At 32.6% G+C, this 26425-nt stretch overlaps 1 protein-coding gene across 2 annotated transcripts; it reads left to right on the top strand.

Moving 5' to 3' along the window:
- The first annotated feature begins 231 nt into the window (after positions 1-231).
- Positions 232-25815, top strand: LOC132735307 (T-cell-specific guanine nucleotide triphosphate-binding protein 2-like). Of its 2 annotated transcripts, none has more exons than XR_009626438.1 (2): positions 232-496; positions 22291-25815. XR_009626438.1 is itself a non-coding variant. In XM_060722249.1 (2 exons), exon 2 carries the CDS (start codon positions 13988-13990, stop codon positions 15227-15229), a length of 1242 nt encoding a protein of 413 aa, XP_060578232.1. In that variant the 5' UTR covers positions 298-496; positions 13965-13987; the 3' UTR covers positions 15230-16669. The 2 variants fall into 2 exon arrangements, 1 of the variants encoding a protein (XP_060578232.1); XM_060722249.1 differs by lacking the exon at positions 22291-25815 and adding an exon at positions 13965-16669 and having other exon boundaries at positions 298-496.
- The last annotated feature ends 610 nt before the right edge of the window (positions 25816-26425 follow it).

Below are 26425 nucleotides of genomic sequence, written 5' to 3'. Positions count from 1 at the left end.
AAATATAACACTTTGCATCACATTAAGAGATGGAGAGTGAACAAGTCTGAGCTGAATAAAAAAATCCCGGATTCCAGAGTGATACAGCAGTTTGCCTACCTAAATGACGCTCATGAAAACGATATCTACCTTCCTTGAAGGGACCCTATTCGAAAAGAAAATTGAACATAATGTCTAGGAGGGATTTATTTGTTGATTAAAAATTCCCTGTTGATTAGAAGTAAAGAGTTGGTATTTCAGAAGACCAACAAAGCGCTGATATGCAATACTTCTTTCAATTCTATTCCTTCCAAGCGGGTCTTAGATACACCTTGTGACATTCTGAAAAAAAAGACTAGCTACGCCCATGACAATAAAGCTGCACTGTAGAATTATGGGCTGTAAAGACAGGTATATAAATGTATTGTGCTACTCCGGGTATATTGGCAGTGTTGTGTATTGGAGCTTCATTTAAGTTAAAGGAATATCGATTTAATTAACAGACGCATTATATTTGGTAAGTATTGAAAACTTATATTTTTAGTGAAACTTGTATTGAAGACTTTTTTCATATTTAAGCAAATCAAATAACAATAACCTGAAACTTTAAGTGGCTAATAAATTCAAGTTTAATTGCAATAGTATTAGATTCTTGCGCTCTATTGCAAATGATTAAGTTTTCAAGAATAAACACAATCTAGATTTTTCTCACGTTAAGACTCATCAGACAATATTGTATGCTCCTTCTGTTCTTTTGTCTTTGTTAACTATAGGTTGGTGTTTGTTAGTCAGCACTAATGAATTTAAATCTGTATGGCTCGGCGCTAACCTCCTTAGAGGTTAAAATAATGTTTTGCTTATCTAAAAATATACAAAGAGCAAGTATGATACCCTGATTTAACAGAAAATATTAACTTACGAAATGAAGTAATTCTACAAAAGAATTCAAAAAAAGGAAACGAGCGTTTTGGTTTTAAGATAGCATGCGCACATTAACAGCTACGTTTCACCCTGGAAACGCACTTGGGTCGCATGTCCAGTGTAACTGGGATATTCTTCGATTGTAAGTGCTTGTTTTAAAGGATAAAACGTTATTAATTTGACATGGCTCAAAACATGAACAAATAAGTTTAATTTGTAACCAGTTTGAACAACCCAATTATTGAATGTATGAAGCAATGAAGCACCTTATGTTAACTAATCAAAGCATGCGATTTTTAAAATAGTTTAGTATGGATTTATTATTGATCATAAGATTACTCATTATTAATTGCCGATATCTTACTCTGCGTATGCATATAGATGTTTATTTAGATATAAATACACAATAATACAGGTTAAATTTTGAATGAGATAAAATCATTGTCTTTTAAATAGAAGTAGTAAAATAAATTCTATCTTATAAAACCTTTGATGAAATAAATAAAATGTATTGATCTACGCATTTTATGGTAAACATTTACAAGACAAAAAACACAAAATATGCTTTTCTGAGACATGATGTGCCTTTAACATGTACGTCCGCCCGCTTAGCCCAATAAGAAGAGCATTGGATAAGTAAGATTAGTGATCCAGATTGTATCGTCGGGAGAGACGAAATTTCTCTGTGAAAATTGATCATGGACAATATCATATTGTAATTTGTCTCTCACCATTGATTAATAAAAATATGTCGGATTACAGGTTACTTATCCAGGAAAGTCAGCCGAGATACGGACAAAACAATGTGTTAAAAAACAAAAAAATCAAATAAAAGAATGAAGAAGACTTTTTCAAATTCTAATGAAATAGAAAAAAACAGAATCCCTAACGAAAGCCCAAAACGGCGAAATAAAATTGTTTAGGGCTCGATTTGATTGAGTCTTTTCATGGACGGTAGTGGTATTTGCAAGCTACTGATCACGCCATGAGCACTGGCTCAAGTTGAATTCAACATTTAACACGAACTAGTCTTACTCTAATTTTCAATAAGTAAACAACTATGTTGTGCATTGTAGCGAGGTTATTTTATTACGAGATCGTTATAACAGGAGGATATATCACAATGAGAAATACATATGTATAAAGCATATCACGATCAAAACTGGTGTACTATGTCCAAGACATTTCATGATAAAATGTGTACTATGTCCAAGACATTTCATGATAAAATGTAAATTTAACAAATCTTAACAGGTTCGATCGTATATTCGTCTCAGAAATACTGGCCGCCGGCGTAAAACCCCTTTTATCTTTTTTTAAATGTAAGAGGAACCGTAGAATCCGTGGGCATGCACGGAGGAAACTCAAGATTGATCCTCCTCAGACTATTCCTCGGAATATTGAACAACGGACCGTGCTCAGACATGCTAACATACATATCGAATATATACATATCAATATAATTTCCTTTATCAAAATACAAGTTCTGTTCCACATATTCAAACTTGAAATAAACATATGCATTCAATAAATCTTTCATTAACATTGTATTTTTTTCCTTATAAAACAATTTGCTTAATTATGTCTTTAACATAAGCTAATAACATTATAAATATTGAATTTGAATGCTGGTGATCTCGTAAGAGAAATATCGCTAGAACTGATTTTCATACTCTGCCTAGGGTATATATACCCGTGTATGAAATACACATGTATACACTTGAATACATTCAAGCCTTAAAAACGGTTTATGTAATCCGTTACAGTTAGACAATGGTTCTTCTCTATACGATGTAACGCGGAGAACCAGTAAGTAAAATCATCGCAAATGCATTAAAATGGCGTTTTTCAAACTCGCTGATTTATCATTTTATCCCCGAATCTCTATCTCTTCAGTCACAATATAAAGTTTTATAACTCTGATAGTTAGTTTGAAAGAATTATGCCCCTTTTTATTAACTTAGAGAATATGAAAAATGTACCAAAGTGACTATTGCTTTAGTGTTAATCAATGAGTTGTCTTCATACTTGGAAACGACAATCCTTAACAATTTTCCTTCAAGATTACTAGACTGACCTTGACCTTGAGTAATAAATGACCTTAAGCCTAAAGTTCCAATTATTGTATTTTGCTTTTTTTAACTGCTTAGACATTTGTTTTAAACATGGTTTGTCTTTATATTTAGACACAATAGTCTTTAGTACAAGACATTTATGGAAATCAAATAACTATGACCTTGACATTGAAGGTGTAGTCATTGAATTTTCACTGTTTTTTGCGATAATGACGCTAAAACTTTGTAATAAGTACATGTATATGGAAATTATTAATACCTGGACAAACATGACATGTCAATGAAAATAACAATCAATCTGTGCATGCGCGTGTGTGTGTGTTTCTTTGATCAAATGTATTAAATAATATAAACTATCAGACATATATAAAACAAACGACTGACTTTCGTGCATTCTTGTAAACAAAATAACTTAAGAAAGTAATAATATACTTACGAAAGCCTAATAGTGTCAAATGAAATAAAAAATAAAAATACAAAGGCGTTATAACGCGAATAAAGGCGTTATTACGCGAATCAAAAGGCGTAATAACGCGAATAAAGGCGTTATAACGCGAATCAAAAGGCGTAATTACGCAAATCAAAAGGCGTAATAACGCGAAAAAAGGCGTAGCAACGCAAATAAAGGCGAAGTAACGCGAATAAAGGCGTTATAACGCGAATCAAAAGGCGTAATAACGCGAATCAAAAGGCGTAATAACGCGAATAAAGGCGTAATAACGCGAATCAAAAGGCGTAATAACGCGAATAAAGGCGTTATAACGCGAAATAAAAGGCGTAATAACGCAAATCAAAAGGCGTAGTAACGCGAATAAAGGCGTTGTAACGCGAACCAAAAGGCGTACTAACGCAAATTAAAACGCATTATAATGCCAATTTAATACCATATTTATACTAATCAAATGGCCTAGTAACGTGAGAAAGCAAGACCAATATTGATCTGAATTTATTGCTCAAGATATAAACTCGTAAAGAATAATATAATACACATTTACAATATCTAACATTCCGATTTTGCGCAGTAATAATGCAAACTATTTGTCATAAACTAATGAAGACTCTTTTATATTTGCCAATTTAAGGTGTCTTGGTGCCTTATAGGTCCATTGGACTGGACGTTAATACAGTTAATCTGAATTCACATGTATCACATATTGATTTTACACATGTCACTATAGTAAATGAATTTCTTTTCTTATCTTATCTTATCTTATCTTATCTTATCTTATCTTATCTTATCTTATATCTTATCTTATCTTATATGTGCGTCATATGTTCAATTATCTTCGGATATATCCTATTTGTTTACCTTATAAAATCTAGTATCTTCTAATTATGTGAATGCCATTCCTAATTAAGCTATAGGTAATTAATAGGCTATAGGTAACAAGATTTGGGAAAACGTAAGGTATAAGTTAGTCACATTAGGGTGATTATTGATAAGTATGTTTAAATGGGGGATTGTGTTTTAGTTAAGTCACAATAATAGGAGACATTGCCTTCTTTGTCTATGTAGAAAAGTATCTATAGTTGGGTGATATTTAACCTCTAATCTGACGAAAGCATTTCCTAATAAAAGATTTAAAAAATCAGACTGTGGCCTTAAGACGTATCCGTGCAGAATTGAAAATAAAACGTTCGCATTGATCGATTTATTTAGATCAAATTGTTCTTCCTATCTTACATTACTAGGCCACTGTTTGGAATTTATATGGTATTAATTAAGCGTTATAACGCCTTTTGTTTTGCGTTATTATGCCTTTTGATTCGCGTTATTACGCCTTTTGATTCGCGTTATAACGCCTTTATTCACGTTATTACGCCTTTTGATTCGCGTTGCTACGCCTTTATTCGCATTATTACGCCTTTTGATTCGCGTTACAACGCCTTTATTCGCGTAATTACGCCTTTTGATTGGCGTTAAAATGCGAATAAAGGCGTAACTACGCCTTTTGTTTCGCGTTATAACGCGAATAAAGGCGTTACTACGCCTTTTGAATCGCGTTATAACGCCTTTATTCGCGTTAGTACGCCTTTTGATTCGCGTTATAACGCCTTAATTCGTGTTATAACGCCTTTTGATTCGCGTTATAACGTGAATAAAGGCGTAACTACGCCTTTTGTTTCGCGTTATAACGCCTTTATTCGCGTTATTACGCCTTTTGATTCGCGATATTACGCGAATAAAGGCGTAACTACGCCTTTTGCTTCGCGTTATAACGCGAATAAAGGCGTTACTACGCCTTTTGATTCGCGTTATAACGCCTTTATTCGCGTAAGTACGCCTTTTGATTCGCGATATTACGCGAATAAAGGCGTAACTACGCCTTTTGTTTCGCGTTATAACGCGAATAAAGGCGTTACTACGCCTTTTGATTCGCGTTATAACGCCTTTATTCGCGTAAGTACGCATTTGATTCGCGTTATAACGCAAATAAAGGCGTTAGTACGCCTTTTGATTCGCGTTATAACGTCTTTATTCGCGGTATTACGCCTTTTGATTCGCGTTATAACGCGAATAAAGGCGTTACTACGCCTTTTTTTTCGCGTTATAACGCGAATAAAGGCGTTAGTACGCATTTTGATTCGCGTTATAACGCCTTTATTCGCGTTAGAACGCCTATTGATTCGCGTTATAACGCCTTTTTTCGCGTAATTACGCCTTTTGATTCGCGTTAAAATGCGAATAAAGGCGTTACTACGCCTTTTGTTTCGCGTTATAACGCGAATAAAGGCGTTACTACGCCTTTTGATTCGCGTTATAACGCCTTTATTCGCGTTAGTACGCCTTTTGATTCGCGTTATAACGCCTTTATTCGCGTTATTACGCCTTTTGATTCGCGTTATAACGCCTTTATTCGCGTTATTACGCCTTTTGATTCGCGTTATTACGCGAATAAAGGCGTTACTACGCCTTTTGTTTCGCGTTATAACGCGAATAAAGGCGTTACTACGCCTTTTGATTCGCGTTATAACGCCTTTATTCGCGTTATTACGCCTTTTGATTCGCGTTATAACGCGAACCAAAAGGCGTAATAACGCAAATCAAAAGGCGTAGTAACGCGAATAAAGGCGTAGTAACGCGAATCAAAAGGCGTAATAACGCGAATCAAAAGGCGTTATAACGCGAACATAAAGGCGTAATAACGCGAACCAAAAGGCATAATAACGCGAAACGAAAGGCGTTATAACGCTAATTTAATACCATATAAATTCCAAACCGTGGCCTTATGATGTAAGATAGGAAGAACAATGTTGATTGAAATGAATTGATCAAGATGTACTTTTTATTTTCAATTATGTACGGATACGTCCTAAGGCCACAGTCTGATTTTTTAAATCTTTTATCAGGAAATGCTTTCGTGAGATTAGAGGTTACTATCACCCAACTATAGATACTCTTCGATAAAGACAAAGAAGACAATGTCTCCTATAATTGTAACTTAACAGAAACACTTTTACCCCTCTAAGCATACTTATCAATAATTAGAGATACTTTCACCCGAATGTGCCTTACGTATGCCTTACGTTTTTCCAAATCTTGTTACCTATACCCAATTACCTATAGCGTATTTAGGAACGACATTCACATAATTAAAAGATACTACAGGTTATTATAAATTAAGTAATTATACAGGACATATCCGTATATAATTGAACATATGACGCACATATAAAATAAGATAAGATATAAGAAAAAATAGAAATTCATTTACTAAAGTGACATGTGTAAAATCAATGATGTGAATTCAGAGTAACTGTATTGACATATAACCCAATGGACCTTTAAGTCTCTAAGTCACCTGATATTGACAAATATCAAAGAGTCTTTATTAGATTATTACAAATGGTTTGCAATATTACTGCGCAAATGGAATGATAGTTATTGTAAATGTATATTATATTATTCTATACGAGTTTATATCTTGAGCAATAAATTCAGATCAATATTGTTTTTCCTTTCTCACGTTACTAGGCCATTTGATAAGTATAAATATGGTATAAAATTGGCATTATAATGCGTTTGAATTTGCGTTATTACGCCTTTTGGTTCGCGTTACTACGCCTTTATTCGCGTTACTACGCCTTTTGATTCGCGTTATTACGCCTTTTGCTTCGCGTTACTACGCCTTTATTCGCGTTACTACGCCTTTTGATTTGCGTTATTACGCCTTTTGGTTCGCGTTACTACGCCTTTATTCGCGTTACTACGCCTTTTGTTTTGCGTTATAACGCCTTTTGTTTCGCGTTATAACGCAAATAAAGGCGTTATTACGCCTTTTAATTCGCGTTATAACGCCTTGATTCGCGTTAATACGCCTTTTGATTCGCGTTAATACGCCTTTTGATTCGCGTTATAACGCCTTTATTCGCGTTACTTCGCATTTATTTGCGTTGCTACGCCTTTTTTCGCGTTATTACGCCTTTTGATTTGCGTAATTACGCCTTTTGATTCGCGTAATTACGCCTTTATTCGCGTTATAACGCCTTTGCATTTTTATTTTTTATTTCATTTGACACTATTAGGCTTTCGTATATATCGGTTTTAAAAAGTTTTTTTAAACAATGAAAAATGCCCACCTACAAAGAAAATAAATCTTATGAATACAATCTTACGCTCCTTAATATGCTACGGAATAATAGCGGACAGTAAATGATTGTCATTTCACCATGATTGTTGAAAAGTATGGAGGTAATAGAATGGCTTTAATTGACGCAAATTGTAAAAAAAGCTGCGGTTTGTGTCATTATGTCTTGTCTGAATTTTGAGAAGCATTATCAAGTTTTAGGTTTCTTATGATCATGGTCTTTGGCATAAACAAAATCAATGCGGCACTTGTTCATGAAGTAGTTGAGTGATCAAATACTAAACCAATAATGATTCGCCCAATTTATTTTTTTGCAACTTTACAACTAGATAAGATCAGGCTTACTAAAAAGGGTAACAGGCGCCGCTTCTAGTACAATGACATTTTAAAGGTTAACATTTATATAACGATGAGGTATAATTATTGTTTTTCTAAGTCTCTAGCCTTACAGATACATACTTCTAGCCAATTGTTAGAGCCGGCCTATACATGCTGTAAAGGCAAGTTGTTCGTTACCCAAAATAAAACGTAAATTACAAATAATAAAAATAAAAAAATTAAAAAATAATAATCATAATCATATTAATGATAAATGAAAAGAAAAGGCACTTTTATAATCAGCAAAGGACTTTAAAATGAAAGTTGATGTTATTAAAGCCTTGTTGATAATTAGTTTTTGAATGAAAATGCAAACTATTATGAAGATTCAACAATTTTTAACGACATAAAACAATCTTATTAATTGAAATTTCTATGAACAATATAGATATAATCAAATGAAAAGAAATTTCAACTAAAAATCACTAATAAAGCCTGTAGCCGGCACTGGAAATGAATAGTGAATTGCTTATTATTGAAAATGCTAGGTTTTTGCTCTTTATTGAATATTTACATAAAAAGCTATGTTAAAAGAATTAAATCGGATGGCCGATTTGGTCATTATTCAGTAGTTAGTCTAATTAAATTATTAGAAAAGTTGTTTTAATAATGACAACTTAATGTATTTTAATAATATGATAGCTCATAATTTTCTTCTGTATCAGAAAACATTTTAATCATGATTAACAAAACATAGCAAAAACACGCTAATTAGCGAGGGTGCGGGGCGAAGTTTAATAAATAACACTTCGCCGCGCGCTTCCGCTTATTAGGGTCTTTTCGCCCCTCGACCCCGCCAAGCGAAAAGTCGATTATTAACATGTTAAATGGCGGGGGCGCGCAGCGAAAACACGCTTATTAGCGAAAGCGCGAGGCGAAATTTAATAAATAAAATTTCGCCGCGCGGGAGCGCGGAGCGAGATTTAAGAAAAAAAAAACGACGGGGTCGCGGGACGAAAACAGGATAATTAGCGGTTGGCGGGGGTATTAAATAAATAAAACTTCGCCGCGCGCCCTCATCCGAGACACTGCAATGTAGAATACATATTTTATATGAATATTGTATTAAATTGAAGCTTAAAGTAAATGATCAAAAACTTAGAAAAAAGTGCTACTATTCCTGGTGACACAATATTTCATAATACTAATGATCCAACAGAAATTGCTAGGAAGTTTTGTTACATAGGTGTGGCATTTACTACAGCAGATTCGCTTTTTACTGCTCAAAGCAAGCACAAAAAGCTATGGTTACTTTAAATAAATTCTTGCATAAGTTCACATCAAAAACATAAGTTAGAATTGTTCGATATGCTTAATTCCCTTTTTGAACTTTTATGGATTTGTTCTTTTGAAAATAATTAAGAGTTATTGTTTGTAACTTATTCAAAAGGGATGAAAATTGTATGCAAATTAAACAAATTAGTGTTCCCTATTAAAAGATTTACCATGTTCTCTTGCTTTTGTTGATGCGTGTTTTTTTCAAGGCGAGTGTGATACCGAAATCTTTCTCCTTGTTGTTCAACAAACATAAAACGATAAATTTATACAGAACTGAAATGCAAGACTTAGCCAATCAAGTAGAGCCTTATTTTACAACTTAGATTTCAAACATATTTGGAATGTCTCATTATTCATAAATCTTGCCGATCATTTATTTAATCGTATCATCTCATAGATTAAAAATTGAAGCTAATTAATGTACCAAACACCTATTAGTGATAGAAATGTATAACATGTAATAAGATGAATATCATTTTGTTATTGTACATGTATATGTAAGGTACATTGATATTGAGAAAAAATATATTACCAGAAAATACTGGATACGGCCTAGCATGTACAAATTTGTAGACCTTATATATTTACAAAGTATCTATCATTAAATATAAGGTACTGTATGATTGATAATGCAACTATGTCCTGTTCTAATTTTCATGTTGATATAATATCCATACGATATCTCTTAATCTTTCGTTTCAGTAAGACAGTTTTAACTATGCAGTAAATTGATATGTTATTGAACATAATTATATATATCATGACTTCTGTTGGATTATATTATGATTAGGATTGACAATTAAGTCAGCCCGAAGGTCTTCTTGCAACTTAATTTTATATGGATAGTCAACTCAGTTTTGAAATTGGACTTTCGAATTTTCAGAGATAATCCAATTATTCTTACAATGATTAAGTTTTATTTTAGTTATGAAATCCGCAGTTAATATGAAGGGACCTTCCATTTTTACGATGTGGGTATAAACATATGCCAATTTTGTTAATGTTTTAAAGTCAATTTATAATTACAAGTATGCGAAAAAGTATTGTAAAGTATGTGTATATATAAAATTTTGACTCAAAGAAGCAAGTTAGTTTATGAAAAAAACTCTTTCAATATGATACAGAATAGTTGTGTATATGTAAAGTTATTTTGTAAGTATTAGGATAACCGATACAGAATACATGTGAATATGTAAATGCTTTTTTTGAAAGTATTAAGATTGTTATTACAAAAAGTCAAAATTCTTAAGCTGTGTGTAATTCATATCAGTCAAAATTGTGATACTTAAGAGTTTTTGTTCTCAAGAGACATAGTGTTGTGTGTAATGTACATAATAAGAGACTTGTAAGTTATATATTTATTTTGATATTGAAAATGTTCATTTTGTACCTTAATTTGAGTTTCTTTATTAATAAAAATTGATCATCTCTAAACATTTGATAATTGTTGATATTTTGTAAATATGTTGATGTCATACACTGTATTTTTTACATGTTTTGTGCCTTCATGGGCTTTAAAGCCTATTGGAATAAAATAAAATATCTACTGTTTTCTAAAAGCTACATTCCATGTTTATTATTAAGCATAGATTAATTTTGAATAAACTATTCAGGCGTCGCGTTTTTATTTTATGGTATGACTAACTTATAAATGATAATGCTCATTTTGTTCACATCACAAATCTGATCAAATCCATCACTTTTCTTTGATAAAGATTTACTGTTAAAATAGATTATTTCATGCTTTCCAGTGTTTTATTGTAATGTATCAGATGATTATATTCTGATAAACCACTAGTGAAATTTATAAACTATTTTAATTTTCATTGTAGCCGGACTATATCTGAATGTGGATGAAAAGAAAATTAAACTAAATGGAATAACAGACTGAAATAAGTGCCGTCAAAGGTAAATTTTGCTTCTTTAGGAAAAGAAAGTCGATGTCACCATACATCATGTTAGAAATGAAGCAAAATTAGAGAAATTTAACAGAACTATATTTCAAAATTGATAATGTGACGTCATGATGTGATGACGTCACGAAGGAGAATTCGCGACGTTACACGGCAAAATCAGTAAAAAATACTTAAAATCACTTAAAAAGCATGAAATAAAAGAAAATTTATTTGTTTTACATATAAGATTGAAATATATTTCATTCGTGAACACCAGCTATTATATTTTCACTCGTGGCTACGACACTCGTGAAAATATTGCATCTGGTGTTCACTCAGTGAAATTATATTTCAATCTTACATGCAAAACAAACAAATGTCCTCTATCTAATCGCTTAAAATATTTCTTTTCTTGCTTAAGAGCCACAATGCTTGTTCATTTATTAGTTTGAGAAAAAATTCTACGAAATTAACTGTTGTCATCGAAGTGGTCTAGATTTTGGAACATCGAATGAATATCTGACAATTTTGCAATTGCAAATCTTCGTCTTTACTAACATTTATTCTGATCATCACATTTCACACATGTGTATTCAGTATTTGCATTAATGTCTAAATCATTAATCTCTTGAGAACGCATTGTAAATGATAACGGAGAATGATCAGTCAAATCGTTGAAACTCATGATCTCACTATTACTTACGCATGAAAAGTCTCATTCTCTCGATAGTGAGTAATCAATCGCGCTTGAAACTTTGTGGCAGCAATTGGTGCATGACCTATTCTTTACATACTCTCAATTCATGATCAGTTGACTTGCACATATCAAGTAAATCAAGTCCTTTTGTGTAAACCGCTTAATCAATTGATAAGTGGTTTATTGGCAAATCTGGAACATTATTGTTTTAATCTATGAAAGTACTTTTTGCATCATATGCAATATAGTTTGGCCTAACAACTATCCTACTATTCATGTCCCAGGTACGTAAACTAAACCTTGTGGTGAAAAATCTTTAACATCATTTTCTAGTGTTTTGAAAAAATTATAATAAGTCACATCGTACAGAAGACAATCTTCACGTAGAACATATTTTCCTATATGAATATTTCTCCTTCGAATGCAAAGGACGATTTGTCAAGTTTTATCCATACTATTGTTCCGCTCCGAAATGAGGAATATTCTTCCACCAGCAAATTCGTAGATACAAACAAACTAGATACAACAGGTTGACTTATTTATTTTGACGGGTAGTGCACCCCGAAACTGTAAATGTAAAAGTCTTTTTTGTACCTATGGATTAGCTGAGTTCCGAATTGCATCTATTTCATTTCCATCCTATAATGCTTTTCTGTAATACAATTCTGTCCCCCCTATTATGTCTACCCTTTCTATTTTTATATTTTGTATAATAAAAAGTTTTTTTCCTGAATAGGGCAAAACATCGACAAAAAAAACGTTTAGTTTTATTGAGCTGATAATATGTATATTCTGTAAAATTTAACGTAGAAATATTGATTTAAATCTAAGTCGCTGTTTCTGTCACACTGTGATTCAAGTCCGTAGAAAATTCCCCTATTTCCTATAATTCAGGAGTCTTTCCATAACCTTGTCCTTTAACTACGAAGCGGTTATACTTTATATAAGCTGCTTTGTTGTCCTCTCTTGCTTTTTTCATTATAGGTACTAGCTTACGTCTATATGCGAATATTTCCAGTGGATACTGGTTGTGCATTTGATAACTTGTGTTTTTAACGATATTGCCTGTGAAAATATAACAAAGTCTTTGTTGATGTTGTTAATATTGAAAACAGCAAGAAATTCCTTTCTTATATTTACCAGGAGAGTTTTCACATATTCTCTGTACACGATCAGGCATAATGCTTTCTACCTTGTCTCAAGGTATTTGTAATATATCTGTCAAAACGTTTTTCATCATCTTGTAGAATGACGTTGGTTTCCTCGACATTTAAGGCTATTTCACCAATGATACGATTATTTACGCCATACCTCCATAGAATATATCGCTCTCATATTCATTAACTGCTGAGGTTGCGGGAAAGTCATACCACTGACAGGACTTTGGATCATTGTCTAACGTTGATCTTCTGAACACCCTTGTAACTGCTTATAGAACTAATATGAAAGTAAACAAAACCTATGAACGTGGAAGTCCAATAGAATATTTGTTCATTTTTTATGTTACATTTTCCGTTTTAAAAAAGTCATTCGACATTACATGTACCGATTCAGTTCAGAATAAAAATAAATGAAAAAGGTAACAAACAAATTTATTAAATGATAAAAAATATGGAGAAAGTCTGTATGTCAGCAACATTTTAATTTCGCGTATAAACTCAAATTATTCAAATGCGGGAGAAATAAAAAGAAAATCCCGTAAGCACAATTTTACAACTTACAATAAGCGAATAAATCATAAAGTCTCTAAAATACTTGGATGGATCTCACAGGCATGCTGAAATTTATCCATAGTAAAATAAATTGTAACAATTATTTTCATATAGATAACCATACACTCAAAATCGTGAAAACATTGATGTTATTGAGACACCACATATGCTCATGCATCCATACTTACAACGTAGAGGTCATACCTTAATTCAGAAATTCACTACACTCTGAAAGCATAAAAGCCAAAACACATCTATATAATCTATTCAGTACGGATTCATTATTTTGTTTCTGTTAATCACTTACCCTCGAGAATTTAATTGTTCAATACCAGGAAAAATGTGTATCATTTGTTATATTGATCAAACTTATTGATCATGTGACAAATATACAAAGGAATGGTAGTGTAATTTCTATACTTTGTAAAACATTATTTCAGGTTGCTATTAAACTATCAACAAAATGGGTGCATCAGCAAGTAAGCATGTGCCAAAAATTTTCCAAGACCTTGACGACTTTGACCGAAAATCAGCTGTTGAATACGAAGAAGCTTTTAAAAGTGGCGGAATGTCAAAATTAAGTAAAAAAATTGAGGAAGACATAGGCAAATGGAGAAATGTACCAGTAAATATTGCTGTAACAGGAAATTCAGGGGTTGGTAAGTCGTCGTTTATAAACAGTTATAGAGGACTTAAAGCAAAGTCTGAGGGCGCAGCTGCGGTTGGCGTAAATGAAACGACTATGGAACCAACTAAATACATGCATCCAAACAATAACAGTGTTGCACTTTGGGATCTCCCGGGAATGGGTACAAAGGAATTTCCGAAAGAAACGTATTTAGAAAAAGTCCATTTTCAAACGTATGATTATTTTATTATAATAACAGCGACTCGTTTTACAGAAAACGATATTTGGTTGGCAAATGAAGTCCAAAAACTTCAGAAAAAGTTCTTTTTTATACGCACAAAAATGAATATGGACGTAGAGAATGACGCACATGATTACCCTGGAACTAGTAAATCTGACACAGTTAATAAAGTACGGGAGGAAATGAAACAACACGTATCAAAAGAACATTTTGAAAACACCAAGGTTTACCTAATCGACAACCACTTTGTTCTAGATTATGATTTTCCAAACCTCGTAGAAACAATGATTAAAGAAGCGCCAACATTAAAACAGGAAGCAATGGCATTAACATTGACAATTCTCACTGAAAATATAATAAATCAAAAGAGAAGTGCACTAAGAAAGAGAATACTGGTAGTAGCACTAGGTTCAGCAGCTGGTGGAGCAGTCCCTTTGCCAGGAACGAGTCTTGCTGTAGATGCAGCAATTGTAATGGGAGAAGTCGAATTTTACAAACAACAGTTTGGCCTTAATGATAAATCGTTGCATGAAAATGCACGCTCACTAGAAATAGATGTAGAAAATCTTAAAGAACGTTTGAACATAACAAGACAGTTAGCAGTCGCGTCCACACGTTTGATTGCTACTGTTGTGAGCAAAATGGCTTTATCAGAAGTTGCTGAGAAAGTTACAGCTTTCGTTCTCCCTGTACTTGGAAGTGTTATTGCAGCAGGGATATCTTATGGTAGCACTGTTTCCGTATTAATGTCCATATTAGACGAATGTGTTTCCGATGCACAAATTATAAACAAACAACTCATGCAAAAGATGTCTGAATCAGACTGCCATAAATAAGTTTGATTCTTAGGGACATAGAGCATCCAAAATACAACAGACAAATACTTTTTGAATCTATGATGTTTGTACTTCTTGTCAGCTGTTGTCTTCAATTCTATTTCATATAACTTTATTTTCTTTACGTGTCCCTGCCTCCCGTTTTGTTACAATTCGCTGACTTGCTGTTATGTTTAATATTATTACTTGTTGATATCTATGAAGTACAGAGGTTTTAGGTCCGGTTTTTGGTGTGGATAACATATAATTGTTTTTGTGTTGTTGCTTGTCAACTTGTCCTGGCATACCAAGACATTTCGCCTTCTTTTAGTTCACAAACTCTACATTAATACAATGTATGATCACCCTGACCTAAATTACGACACCAAAATGTAAAGAAATCGATTATTATGTTATCAAGTGATTGTAATTTCTAGCAACAAAGACAAATGCTGTAATTAAATGTCTGTTATTGAGGATCATGGTAGTACGATAATGACGCTTAGATGATGACTTTAGATATTTAAATTATTTGCTTCATGATTTAAGCATTAAAAAAGCGAAAATCTTTTATCTTCGAAATTAAGTATGCTAGTAAACATTTTGTTTTAAGAATACGAGTGCTAGAAAAATGCTAAAATTTGGAAATTCATGACTCTCGATATTATAAAGCTAGAATGTCCCTAGTTAAACGGGTTAGTAGTTTTAGAAAGTCAAAGGAGGCAAATGTTTACAGGCGCAGAGAATTTTCTTAAACATAGCATGATGAAAGAGATTCATGATTTAAACAAATTGAAAAAATGAGGCTCACCATCCTACTTCCCTTTTTTATCTTTCAGGTCATTTTCAAAGGAAAATATCTTAGAACAGTAACAATTAACTGTTTTACTTGAGGAAATATCTTCTCTGTCTGAGGGCAAAATTTAATGAACTTCTTTCTATTCGGCTAATCATATCCTATAGTCGATTATGTGACATAATAGAAATATGAGTTATCCCACGTCTATAAAAGGAACAAAAACTCCCAAGCACAAAAAAGCTAAAACTGTTATAAATATTTACACTAAAAACAAACTTAAAATTTATTAAAATCATATAAATAAATAGATAGTAATCCTTAATAGCTTAATAAATCTTAAATACAAGTTCAGATGAATCCCCTTAAATAAACAAGTAGCTGAATTGATATTGTTAGGTCCAATAATGATTTACATTGAATAAAGTGGTGCAAATGCTACCATTTTATTGGTTACATTTAAAAAGGTGTGAAACACTTTTATGACACTTTTCAAAAATAGATTTTTCTTCAGACATTACTGAAAATATGAAAACTTCCTCACATCAGATCTTACAATTTTGACATTCACTCAAAAGCATCAATCATTCTTGTAATGATCAAAATATTGTGAACGAATGGATTCAGTTCGAACACTTCGTGCAAATAGAGAGTAATCAAGAATTCCTAACAAGACAGAGTAACTGTTCTTTGCACTGAACTTCTAATAAAAGAGATCTATCTATCTACAAAGTGTTTCTTATTGATACCTGTTAAAGTTTTTGAGTTATATCCCTGACAAAGTTTAAAATGTAAAAAATGAACAAAGGGCAATAACTCCAAAATGAGGCAAGACAGAGTAACGTTTTTTGTGTACTGCACATCTCCCTATCAGTGCACTTCCACCCAATGAGATCAGTGCACTTCCACCCAATGAGATCTATCTACCTACAAAGTTCCATGTTAATATCTCTTATATTTTTAGAATTATCTTCCGGCAAAGTTCAAAGTGTAAAAATAAACAAAGGGTAATAACTTCAAAATTAGATATGGAAGAGTTACGGTTCTTGAACACTGCACAGCTACCCATTGAGATCTATCAACCTACATAGTTCATGTTGATATCACTTGTAGATTTAGAGTTATATCCCACACAAGAGTTTTCTAAAAGGGAAGATTATTCAAAAACGAAGCAAAATAGAGTTATGGTTCTTGTACATTGCACTCAACCTTGACGTCCTCTACCACTGTGTGAAATTTAAATAAATTATCTCCAAGGGTTTTCAAGTTATGCTCCGGACAAGACAACGGACGGACAGAAGGCCAGCCGGACGGACGGACATGGTGGCGACGATATGCTCTCCCTTAAAAATGTTGTAGTGTTACAAAACACTTGAAAAGTAAGCTTATTTATGATTATCAAAATTGTATATAGACATAAAGAAAACATATTGCAAGAAAGTGTAGTCAAATGTTAAAAATGCTCATTTGCTATAAAAAGCATATAAATGTTGAATTAATAATTGGATATTTAAATAGTACATTGATTATAAGGTCTTGACATATTCATTTCATCAATTCCTGGATGCTTAAAACAATTTGGCACATTTAGAATGTAAGATTGTAAGATTGTTTGTTATTGTTTCTTTATTCATGTAACACTTATTTTATTGTAACCTGGATCAGACCGCGACACTAACTTTTTAGTAGGTCGAAAGCAGACCACTGGATTTGAAATATGGGCGGTCATTCCGGAAATTAGGTTGTCTATCATTTGTTTGTAAAGAAGTAAAAATATAGTTAAAATTGGTGACGGAGACGTTTTATTAACAATTAAAGATAACAGATGTTTCAAGATATATATTTTCATCTACCGGTAATCAGACGTTAAGGGAAGCAAGTCAGTAGAGATTTTACTGTAATGTTATTTAGTATTTTCTATCTCATTAAAGAATACATGATAGCGCTTATATCTACGTAAAATTTTATTTTGAAGTGACTACTCTATCAACTTAAAGTAGGGAACCATTTGTGTCTGCCTTATTTCACTGTTATTCAAATATTCATTGCCTTTACATGGTACATCTTATAATTACAGTAATGACTTTTTTAAGGATTGAGTTAATAAAACAAACAATTAAATTATGATATAAATGTCTATGAAAACAAGAAAAAAACCCTAAAAGATAAACAAAATAATTCCTTTATCGTGATTGAGCTTATTTTCCTCACAGATTTTTATACACAATTTTAACCTCCCTGTTGCTTATTTGTTGATATTTATTATTGACATAGCATCATGGGTTGTTATAAAAAAAGGGATCTCTGATTTTAAAATAAAGATTAGTAGCAAAATATTACAAAATGAATTTTGTCCTTACTGCCGTTAGTTTGCTGCAATTATATTAGTGTCTAAAATTAAAGTTTATTTCATATCCCATACAATTTTATAATTGAAATGCAGTACTATTTTGTACCTTGATTTTTTAAACAATGTTCTTACTGTTTTTACTCTGTAACTCGCTGGAGCAAAATTTTATATAACATTGAAAAATGGTGAAACATTTTCATTTATCCAACATTGCAATATTCATTGCATTTAAAATGAATTTCTATACAGAAACATTAACTCAAAATCGAAATATCAAGATTCCTACGAGTTAACAAAGACAATTAAAGGTAACTATATGACGAGCACTCATCCATAGCCAAGAATATTAAGGAAATATAAATGACAATATATTAATTGATATCAATTGTGACGATGAATGTAGAACTTAACTTAACGTTGCAATTTTATCGCATTCAGTGCTTAAATAGTTTGACTTTAATCAGATCAAAATACGTTTATGTTTTTTCATCACCTAAAACAAGCACTTTGAAACTGAATAATTTTTCAACATTTGATCGTCATTTTCTAAAGCAAGCTGAATAATACATCCACACTGATATAAAGGTCGTAAAGCAAGTAAGGCTATACATGCTTCTATTCCACTACAACATACTATTTTCATTCACCTCACAAAACACATTATGCGGATTATCATAACATTATTTACACTTACACTGCATTTGACAACAAAAGATGGATAAAAATATCCTATTGTCTCCATAAGAAAGAACAGTCATATCCAATTTTTAAGGTTATTTCTTGAAACAGACCGATTTGGTTTATTATTCGCAGCAAAACAAGGCTTTTGGTATCACAATTGAGGAATAAATAGTTCGGAATTGTATCGGATTAGGAGTGTGAATGTCACTATTAGCTATTGATAAAATGGTCCCTCTTAATTTATTACATGCTTCGGTTTGGGGTCTCTTTGTTGATAATCATTTGTCACATGAAAGACCAAAATGAATGTATGATTCTGTCTCTTTTATTATTTCTTTACCGAGTATAAACGTCCTTGTGGTTGAGTCCTGTAATGTTTACTGAACTGATGGGTAGAGAGATTAAATAATACAGCTGTTCGTTACTAAATGTAAATGAGTTGGACATTTTATTTTTTGATAGAATGGACGGATCAGAGTGATGTACTTTCTATATATGTCACTGTGTCTTGATTTTTTACTTTTTATTTGATTTCCTGCTTGTCCTTAAACAATCTATATTTCATTATATATTCATATATTTTCATTGAAGTTTGAGTCTAATGTTCCTTGAGTCTGCAACATTTTCAATTTTGCCGTGTTGGGCTTTCTTTAGGGATTCTTATTTTTCTCTTTTTTATAACTTAGGAACCAATTTTCTCCCCTAACTTGGAGTTTGGCTTTAAAATGTTATTTTTTTACTCTTACTTCTTTTTTTCTTAATGAATCACCTTTAACCTTTTACCCCATGAGCATATTGCCAAAAATGGCCGTTTTCATTGAAAAGCCTCCTGTAACAAGTTCAAACTGCTATGTAACTATGAAAAATGCTTCAATACTGATGAAACTTGGCACAAATGTTGACTACACCATAGCCTCTGTAACAGCATGCTCAATCGAAAATTTCCTGTTACCATGTCAACGGGGGGACCTCTCAAAATTGCCAAAAATCACTATTATGCAATGTTTTTTTCCATCAAAACTGATTTCAAAGTTCTGCAACTTCTCAATGAATTGAGATAGAGTAAAAGGCTTTTCAGCGTCGGTTACTAGTTAACTCAAGATCGACCTGAGGCCATTTTTAGTTTGTCACATGTCCAAAATTTTCTTGGCGATGAGAGGGACTCAGCCCCCCTTCAAACCCCCCAAACAGAAGAGCCACATCCCCCTTCTGGCAACCCCCTGATGCAACATTTGGATGGGGGACGGCGCCGAAAAAGTGGTCACTTTTTTAACAACATTTCTCAAACGAAAACCAGTGTTTGGGGCCTAAATAGGGCATTTTTTCACTGTTTGAGGCCTAGAAAAGAGGGGGGGGGGGGGAAAGCCGTCGAAATACGCTTATATGAGGGAAAAGGTTAATATCAAAATACATGTTCCTTATCATGAACCGCATCTTACGTGTTATTGTTTTTGACTCAAGAACACACATTCTTAGAATTATCTTTTTATATATTTTTCTTTATAATATTAATATTTAACTATTATTACTTCGAACTCCAATTAAATGTTCCTTATCATTACCCAAATGAAGTGTTACAAGGTTGTTAACTTAAGCACAATTTCTTTTTAGAATGATTCCCCCTTGAACTTAAGATCTATGTTTAAAATATTATTTTTACTATTACTTTTTCATTTCTTAAGGTATGCACTTCAAACTACAAATGTATGTTACTTATTATCATCAACAACATGTGTGACAATAAAGTCTAGCATGAATAATTCCAGAATGAGCTTTCTGGAATCAAATTTCATAATGCGTATAAATCATAATAACGCCAATTTAATAGCATATTAAATGGCCTTGTAACGTGAGAAAGGAAAATAGTGATCTGAATTAATTGCGATATATGTGCGTCATATTTCAAATTATCTACATATATTTCCTAATGCCACAGTATATAATATAATAACAGTAATATAATTAAATTAATTTATATAAATAATTATATTTTGTATCACTTGTATGGCCATAATTTCATTCAATAAGGGATTTACTATTACTTTTTTGAAGATACTTTCACCTTTTTTATAGCGTATTGCAGATACTGTGGCCAAAACAATCGCGTACGCTTAACTAAACTATCGTCATCTTAGTAATGGGTAATGTCATTATAACCTGATGTATTTTCCTTATAATCTGATAGTAGCTCCTTATTACGTGATTGTGTCTCTTTATAGTGTTACAGGTTAGAGTCATCAGAGTGAAAGTATTTCATGATTATATGATGATAACGCTGAAAGGGTAATAGTGGTTTAGTTATAATAAGGAGAACTAATCTTCTTTTAATGTAAAATACTATTTACATTAGGTCAATATCTTATAGATAGCTCAAATTGGAGATATAATCTCCTACCAAGATTTTAAAAACATGACTGTGGCCTTAGGCGTTAGTTAATTGAAATATTACCCAGGTGTATCTTGAGTAATTCAGATCAATATTGCTCTTCCTTTCTTGCGTTACTTAGCCATGTGATTAGCAATTATTTAGTATTTAAATGGAGTCATAATTCTTTTTTGGTTTTTTCTAATAACGCCTCTATTCGTATAAACGCCTTTTCATTTAATATCATTTTATTTGATAATAATAGAAAGTCAGATTACAACTGATAAAACAACTATGTTAAAACTTTCAGTTTTATCCTAAATTTTGTATTTATGACTAATTGTATATTATTTAGAAGCATTATTTATCCCGTGATCACATCATTATTTTCGCTCAGTTGAGTCGTATATATTAATGAACAATTGTGTTTGAGTTAAACTAGAGTTTGCTCACTTATAATACTACGAAGGCTACATTCTTATTTTCATATTTTGTGTATCAGAAGAGAAGAAAGTGATTAAAGTATAACCTTTTTAAATTGCTCACCAGACACTGTAGCATCACTCAAGTGAAATCTGTTCATGATCCCAACATGAACATTTAACAAGTTGAACGATTTATTCTAAAGCACTACTGAATACCACGTTATAAGTTCACACTTCGAGATCACAGATATATTTAATGGAGATATTTGCATTGATAAAAATGACCATGTATAACCATACCAATTTACAAACTTGGGCTTTATTATGTAAAATGACATTGACTAAACACTAAATATTTTGTTTTATTTACTTGATATAAGGTTAAACTTCATTATCCATACATGTACAGTGTTGACTATTTATTGATATTTATGTCTTAATTCAGTTGTTAATTGTTTTTTATAGGTTGAAACAATACACCAACATAATGGGGACATCTTCAAGTAAGCCATCACATCCAGAATTCAACATTGCAATAACGGGTAATTCTGGGGTAGGCAAGTCGTCACTCGTAAACAGCTTAAGAGGTCTAAAAGCAAAATGCGAAGAAGCGGCTGCAGTTGGTGTTAATGAAACGACCGAAGTGCCAATGAAATATACACATCCTTATAACGATAACATTGTTTTGTGGGATCTGCCTGGAGTAGGTACACAGAAATTTCCTAAAAGTACATATTTAAAAGACGTTGGGTTTGAAAAGTTTGACCTTTTTCTTATCATTACAGCCACTAGATTCACAGAAAATGATTTGTGGTTAGCAAATGAAGTGAAAAGGCTCAAGAAAAAATTCTTTTTCATACGAACAAAAATTGATATCGATGTAAGAAATGACAATCATGAAAATCCTGAAATATGCAAAGCTGAGACCGTCTCTAAAATACGAAGAGCAATGACTACACATGTTGAAAATGGAGGTTTTGCATTTGTCAAAGTGTTTCTAATCGACAGTCACTTTCCACAAGCTTACGATTTTCCTTTGCTCATCAGTGCGTTATTGAGTCCTTTCTTTTTTTGATCTCCTTGGCTAATTTCGCTTAATAAAAGTAATTGTTTAGGTCACACAACTGTCAAAATCATGACAGTACAAGCATACATATGAACATTACTAAAGTGAGGAATAACTCCAACAATCTTAATTCGAGAATCAACTGCTTTGTATAGAAATTCTATAATCACATCTTCAAAAACAATTGGAACAATTAGTTGTCACTCTGTCATTCCTCAAGATTCGTGTCTTTATCTATCATATTCGTATTTTAGTGCTTGTCTAACAACTGTTTGAATTGAATTATTTGGGTTTTTTGCACTTTGTAATAAAGCCAAAGAACATATTTTGATAAAGATATCTTAACCTTTTAATATTTGTACAACTATATATATAACTAACAAATTTATGCGTTTTGTAAAAAAGAAAATAAAGGGAAAAGAGAAAAATCATTGACGTCAAAAGCTACAAGGATAGATCAAAAAGTATTTGGCCCGATGTACTTCCGGTAGTCAGAGAACCCAACTAATAGTCTTACTTTTCAATATAATCGCCCTCTATATCAATGCACTTCGCCCAACTGTGCTCCAACTTGTTTAACCCTTCAAAATATAACTCTTTATTTTGGTCTACAAAGAAATCATTGACCGCCTCCATGACACCTTCATTGCTTCCAAAACGTCTACCACGAAGCTTGGTTATCAGTTTCGGAAACAATAAAAGTCAGAGTGGGTCATGTCCGGAGAAAATTGGGGAAGGGGAAGGATTTATAGGCCGCAGTCAGTTGCAGCAGCCATCGCAGCTTGGGATGGCTGAACTGGCGCATGCCCGGCAGGAGCAGCACGTTTTGAGTCAGTTTGCCCCTCCTTTTACGCGCAATTTCTTGACGCAGACTTCTCAATTTGTCTGCACAGTACGTACCGACCTTGCTCAAGATAGACAATAATGATTATCCTCTTACTATCCCAACACATTGAAGACATTGATCGATCCTATACGACCCTGTAGATAAAATCAGGTTAATCCTCGTTGCAAGACAAAATATATCTTGAAATGTCAAGCCTAGTCCGTTTTTGGTCGTCAGTCATCTGTCTGGGGACCCATCTAGCGGAAATGTTTGGCATGCAATAGACATCAGTCAGAATTGCTTTAATTGAACCAAGTTTATGCCCACTTCCCTAGCAATGCTTCACAGGTCTCGCCTTCTGTCGCTCTCCCTGCCCCTCTTTAATTTAGCAGCCAATGTTTTCACAGTGCTATAGGAAGGGGACTCCTTCCTAAGTTTATCCATGAAGTCTTCATGGATTTCCCTGGGGGACATCCCTTTCTTTCAAAGGTAGTTAATGACGGCTCTGATTTCAATTTCTCTACTTGGTGTAAATGACACACCTCTCTACTAATCACATTGTGTTTACTTAATCTGTGTAAAGCCGCTGTAACTCGGTCCGTAATTTTCATTAAGATATTGGTATCGACGTATCGTGTGTAAATGTCAGTGTAGTGGCTTGAAGTATACCGGGCCGAGAACTTATTGCTCTTTTGCGGTTTTACATTACATTTTTCCCCGCATATTAATTACGAATACGAAAAATAACAAAGATTGGACGCACGGCTCATTCACTCACAAACAGTCTCAATTTTAAGTTTAAAAAAAACTGTGAAAAAAGTTCACAATTCTATTTTACTTGTATTGTATAAACTGCTTCTCATGGGCTCACCTTTTAGAAAAAAATATTGAGATGTAAGTGGACATAGTTCTAGGTTAGAGTCTTAAAAACAGACAGAAATGTTTTTAAAAAATGCGATTCCTCGACTCAGATCTTGAGTGTATACGTCTCAATCTATCTAAAAACAACTCCTAAAAAACGCTACGCATTAGGACCTGACATTCACCCATAGGTAGTCTACCACCTTCTCGTGGTATATAAAACAACCAATCATTGGCGAGCTTTCATTATTTTGAAAGCGATGCGGTTTCTAAATTAACCTTTGGAAAATTAATACTGAGAAGGTTATTTTCACAATTTCGAGAACAAACATGGCTTTGTCCATATCGCGGACAGGTAAACTGGCAAAACAATTTTGCCCATTAAAATCTTTATTTCAAATTCATTTTTTAAAATTTACATCTTTTGTTACAAAAATCATCTTTTAACTCTAACGGGAGACTGTATTTTGATAATTCTTTAAATGCCGGTTTGATTGCATGGCTAAAAAAGCTTTCTCGGGAACTCCGAATTATAAAGAAAGAGAAGCATATACGGTGGCCATCAGACTTACATGGAAGATATAAGTAGATCTGAACTTTAGTCAAATTGGTATATGTCTAAATGTCACGTAACTCGTCTGATTTACCAAAAGACTTGTGTTATGAGAAATGGACAAAAATCATAACTTACATTAGAGTGTTAACCTTAAAACGTGTTTTTTTCTTCTAGGAGAATGATATTCCATATGTTATTTTGTCTACATGAACATATAGAATATCACGACTGATCAGTTCATCCATGGTCTGACCACGGGTGATATATTTTCTTTAAGATAATTATTAATTTGCGCATTAGTGCCACAATTTACAACACTCGGTGCTTTATTGTCAAGATATTGTATTATTATTTTTAATGGAAGGTCAGTGGGCAAAATCTTACTTTTATAATGTAAAGTATTCTTGTAATGTTGCGTTATTTTTATCAGTAGGACCTAACTATCGATTATATACGTATAATGATACTACCAGTATATAGTCTCTTATAATGCTATTGTAGAATGGTAATATGTACATTTATATCAATTTAAATATGTCCTATGTATATATGTGAGCATATAAAAAAGACTGAAATAAACTAATAAACTATAAATCTCATATTTAAAGTGTTATTCCTACAAACAACTATTTGTAAAACAAGCGTTCATGTTACCGCTAACTGTCAGATATCGTTATAACTGATAACTGCCTTTGTACCTGCATTTTGAAGTTATGCTTCTGAAGAGTGTCCTTCTTCAGATGTTTTAAATAAAAGTCAATCATTACAAGTTAGGTTTATTATAGTAATGCTGACAGAAATGGTAAGACATCCTTTGTATATAAATTGATTTATCAGAATTTCCAATATAAAACTTTTCAAAAGTAAACTTGAGTGATTACTTGATTTTAAGAACTGTCTATAATATATTTGTCGAATCTGTTTTTGTAATCTATGTGTAAAAATTAAAGTTGTGCCATCTAAAGGTTGTGATAACTTTTTTTCATATAGACTCTGCAACAATGTATATCTCAATTTGGAGCAGGGTATCCAGGATGGCTAAATAAATGAGTATAATTCAACTTGAGTGCAAGAATAAACTAAATAAAGTTATACTATTAAGACAATTAATTCCTTTCCTTGTTTGTCTTGTTTATCATATTTTACAGTAAAAGTTTATACAAATTATCGACGGGAAATATGTGTTTTGATTTAATGCAAATGATGAGTACTCTTTAAGGGGCGGTAACTTTTCTATTTTTGCTTCAACTAGAACATTTCCTTCTTAAATTGAGGTTACTATCCTAAACGA

Source organism: Ruditapes philippinarum, unplaced genomic scaffold (genome assembly GCF_026571515.1).
Source record: "Ruditapes philippinarum isolate M1 unplaced genomic scaffold, ASM2657151v2 ctg751_1_1_1_1, whole genome shotgun sequence".
NCBI lineage: Eukaryota > Metazoa > Mollusca > Bivalvia > Venerida > Veneridae > Ruditapes > Ruditapes philippinarum.
This window is presented reverse-complemented; position numbering and strand designations above follow the sequence as displayed.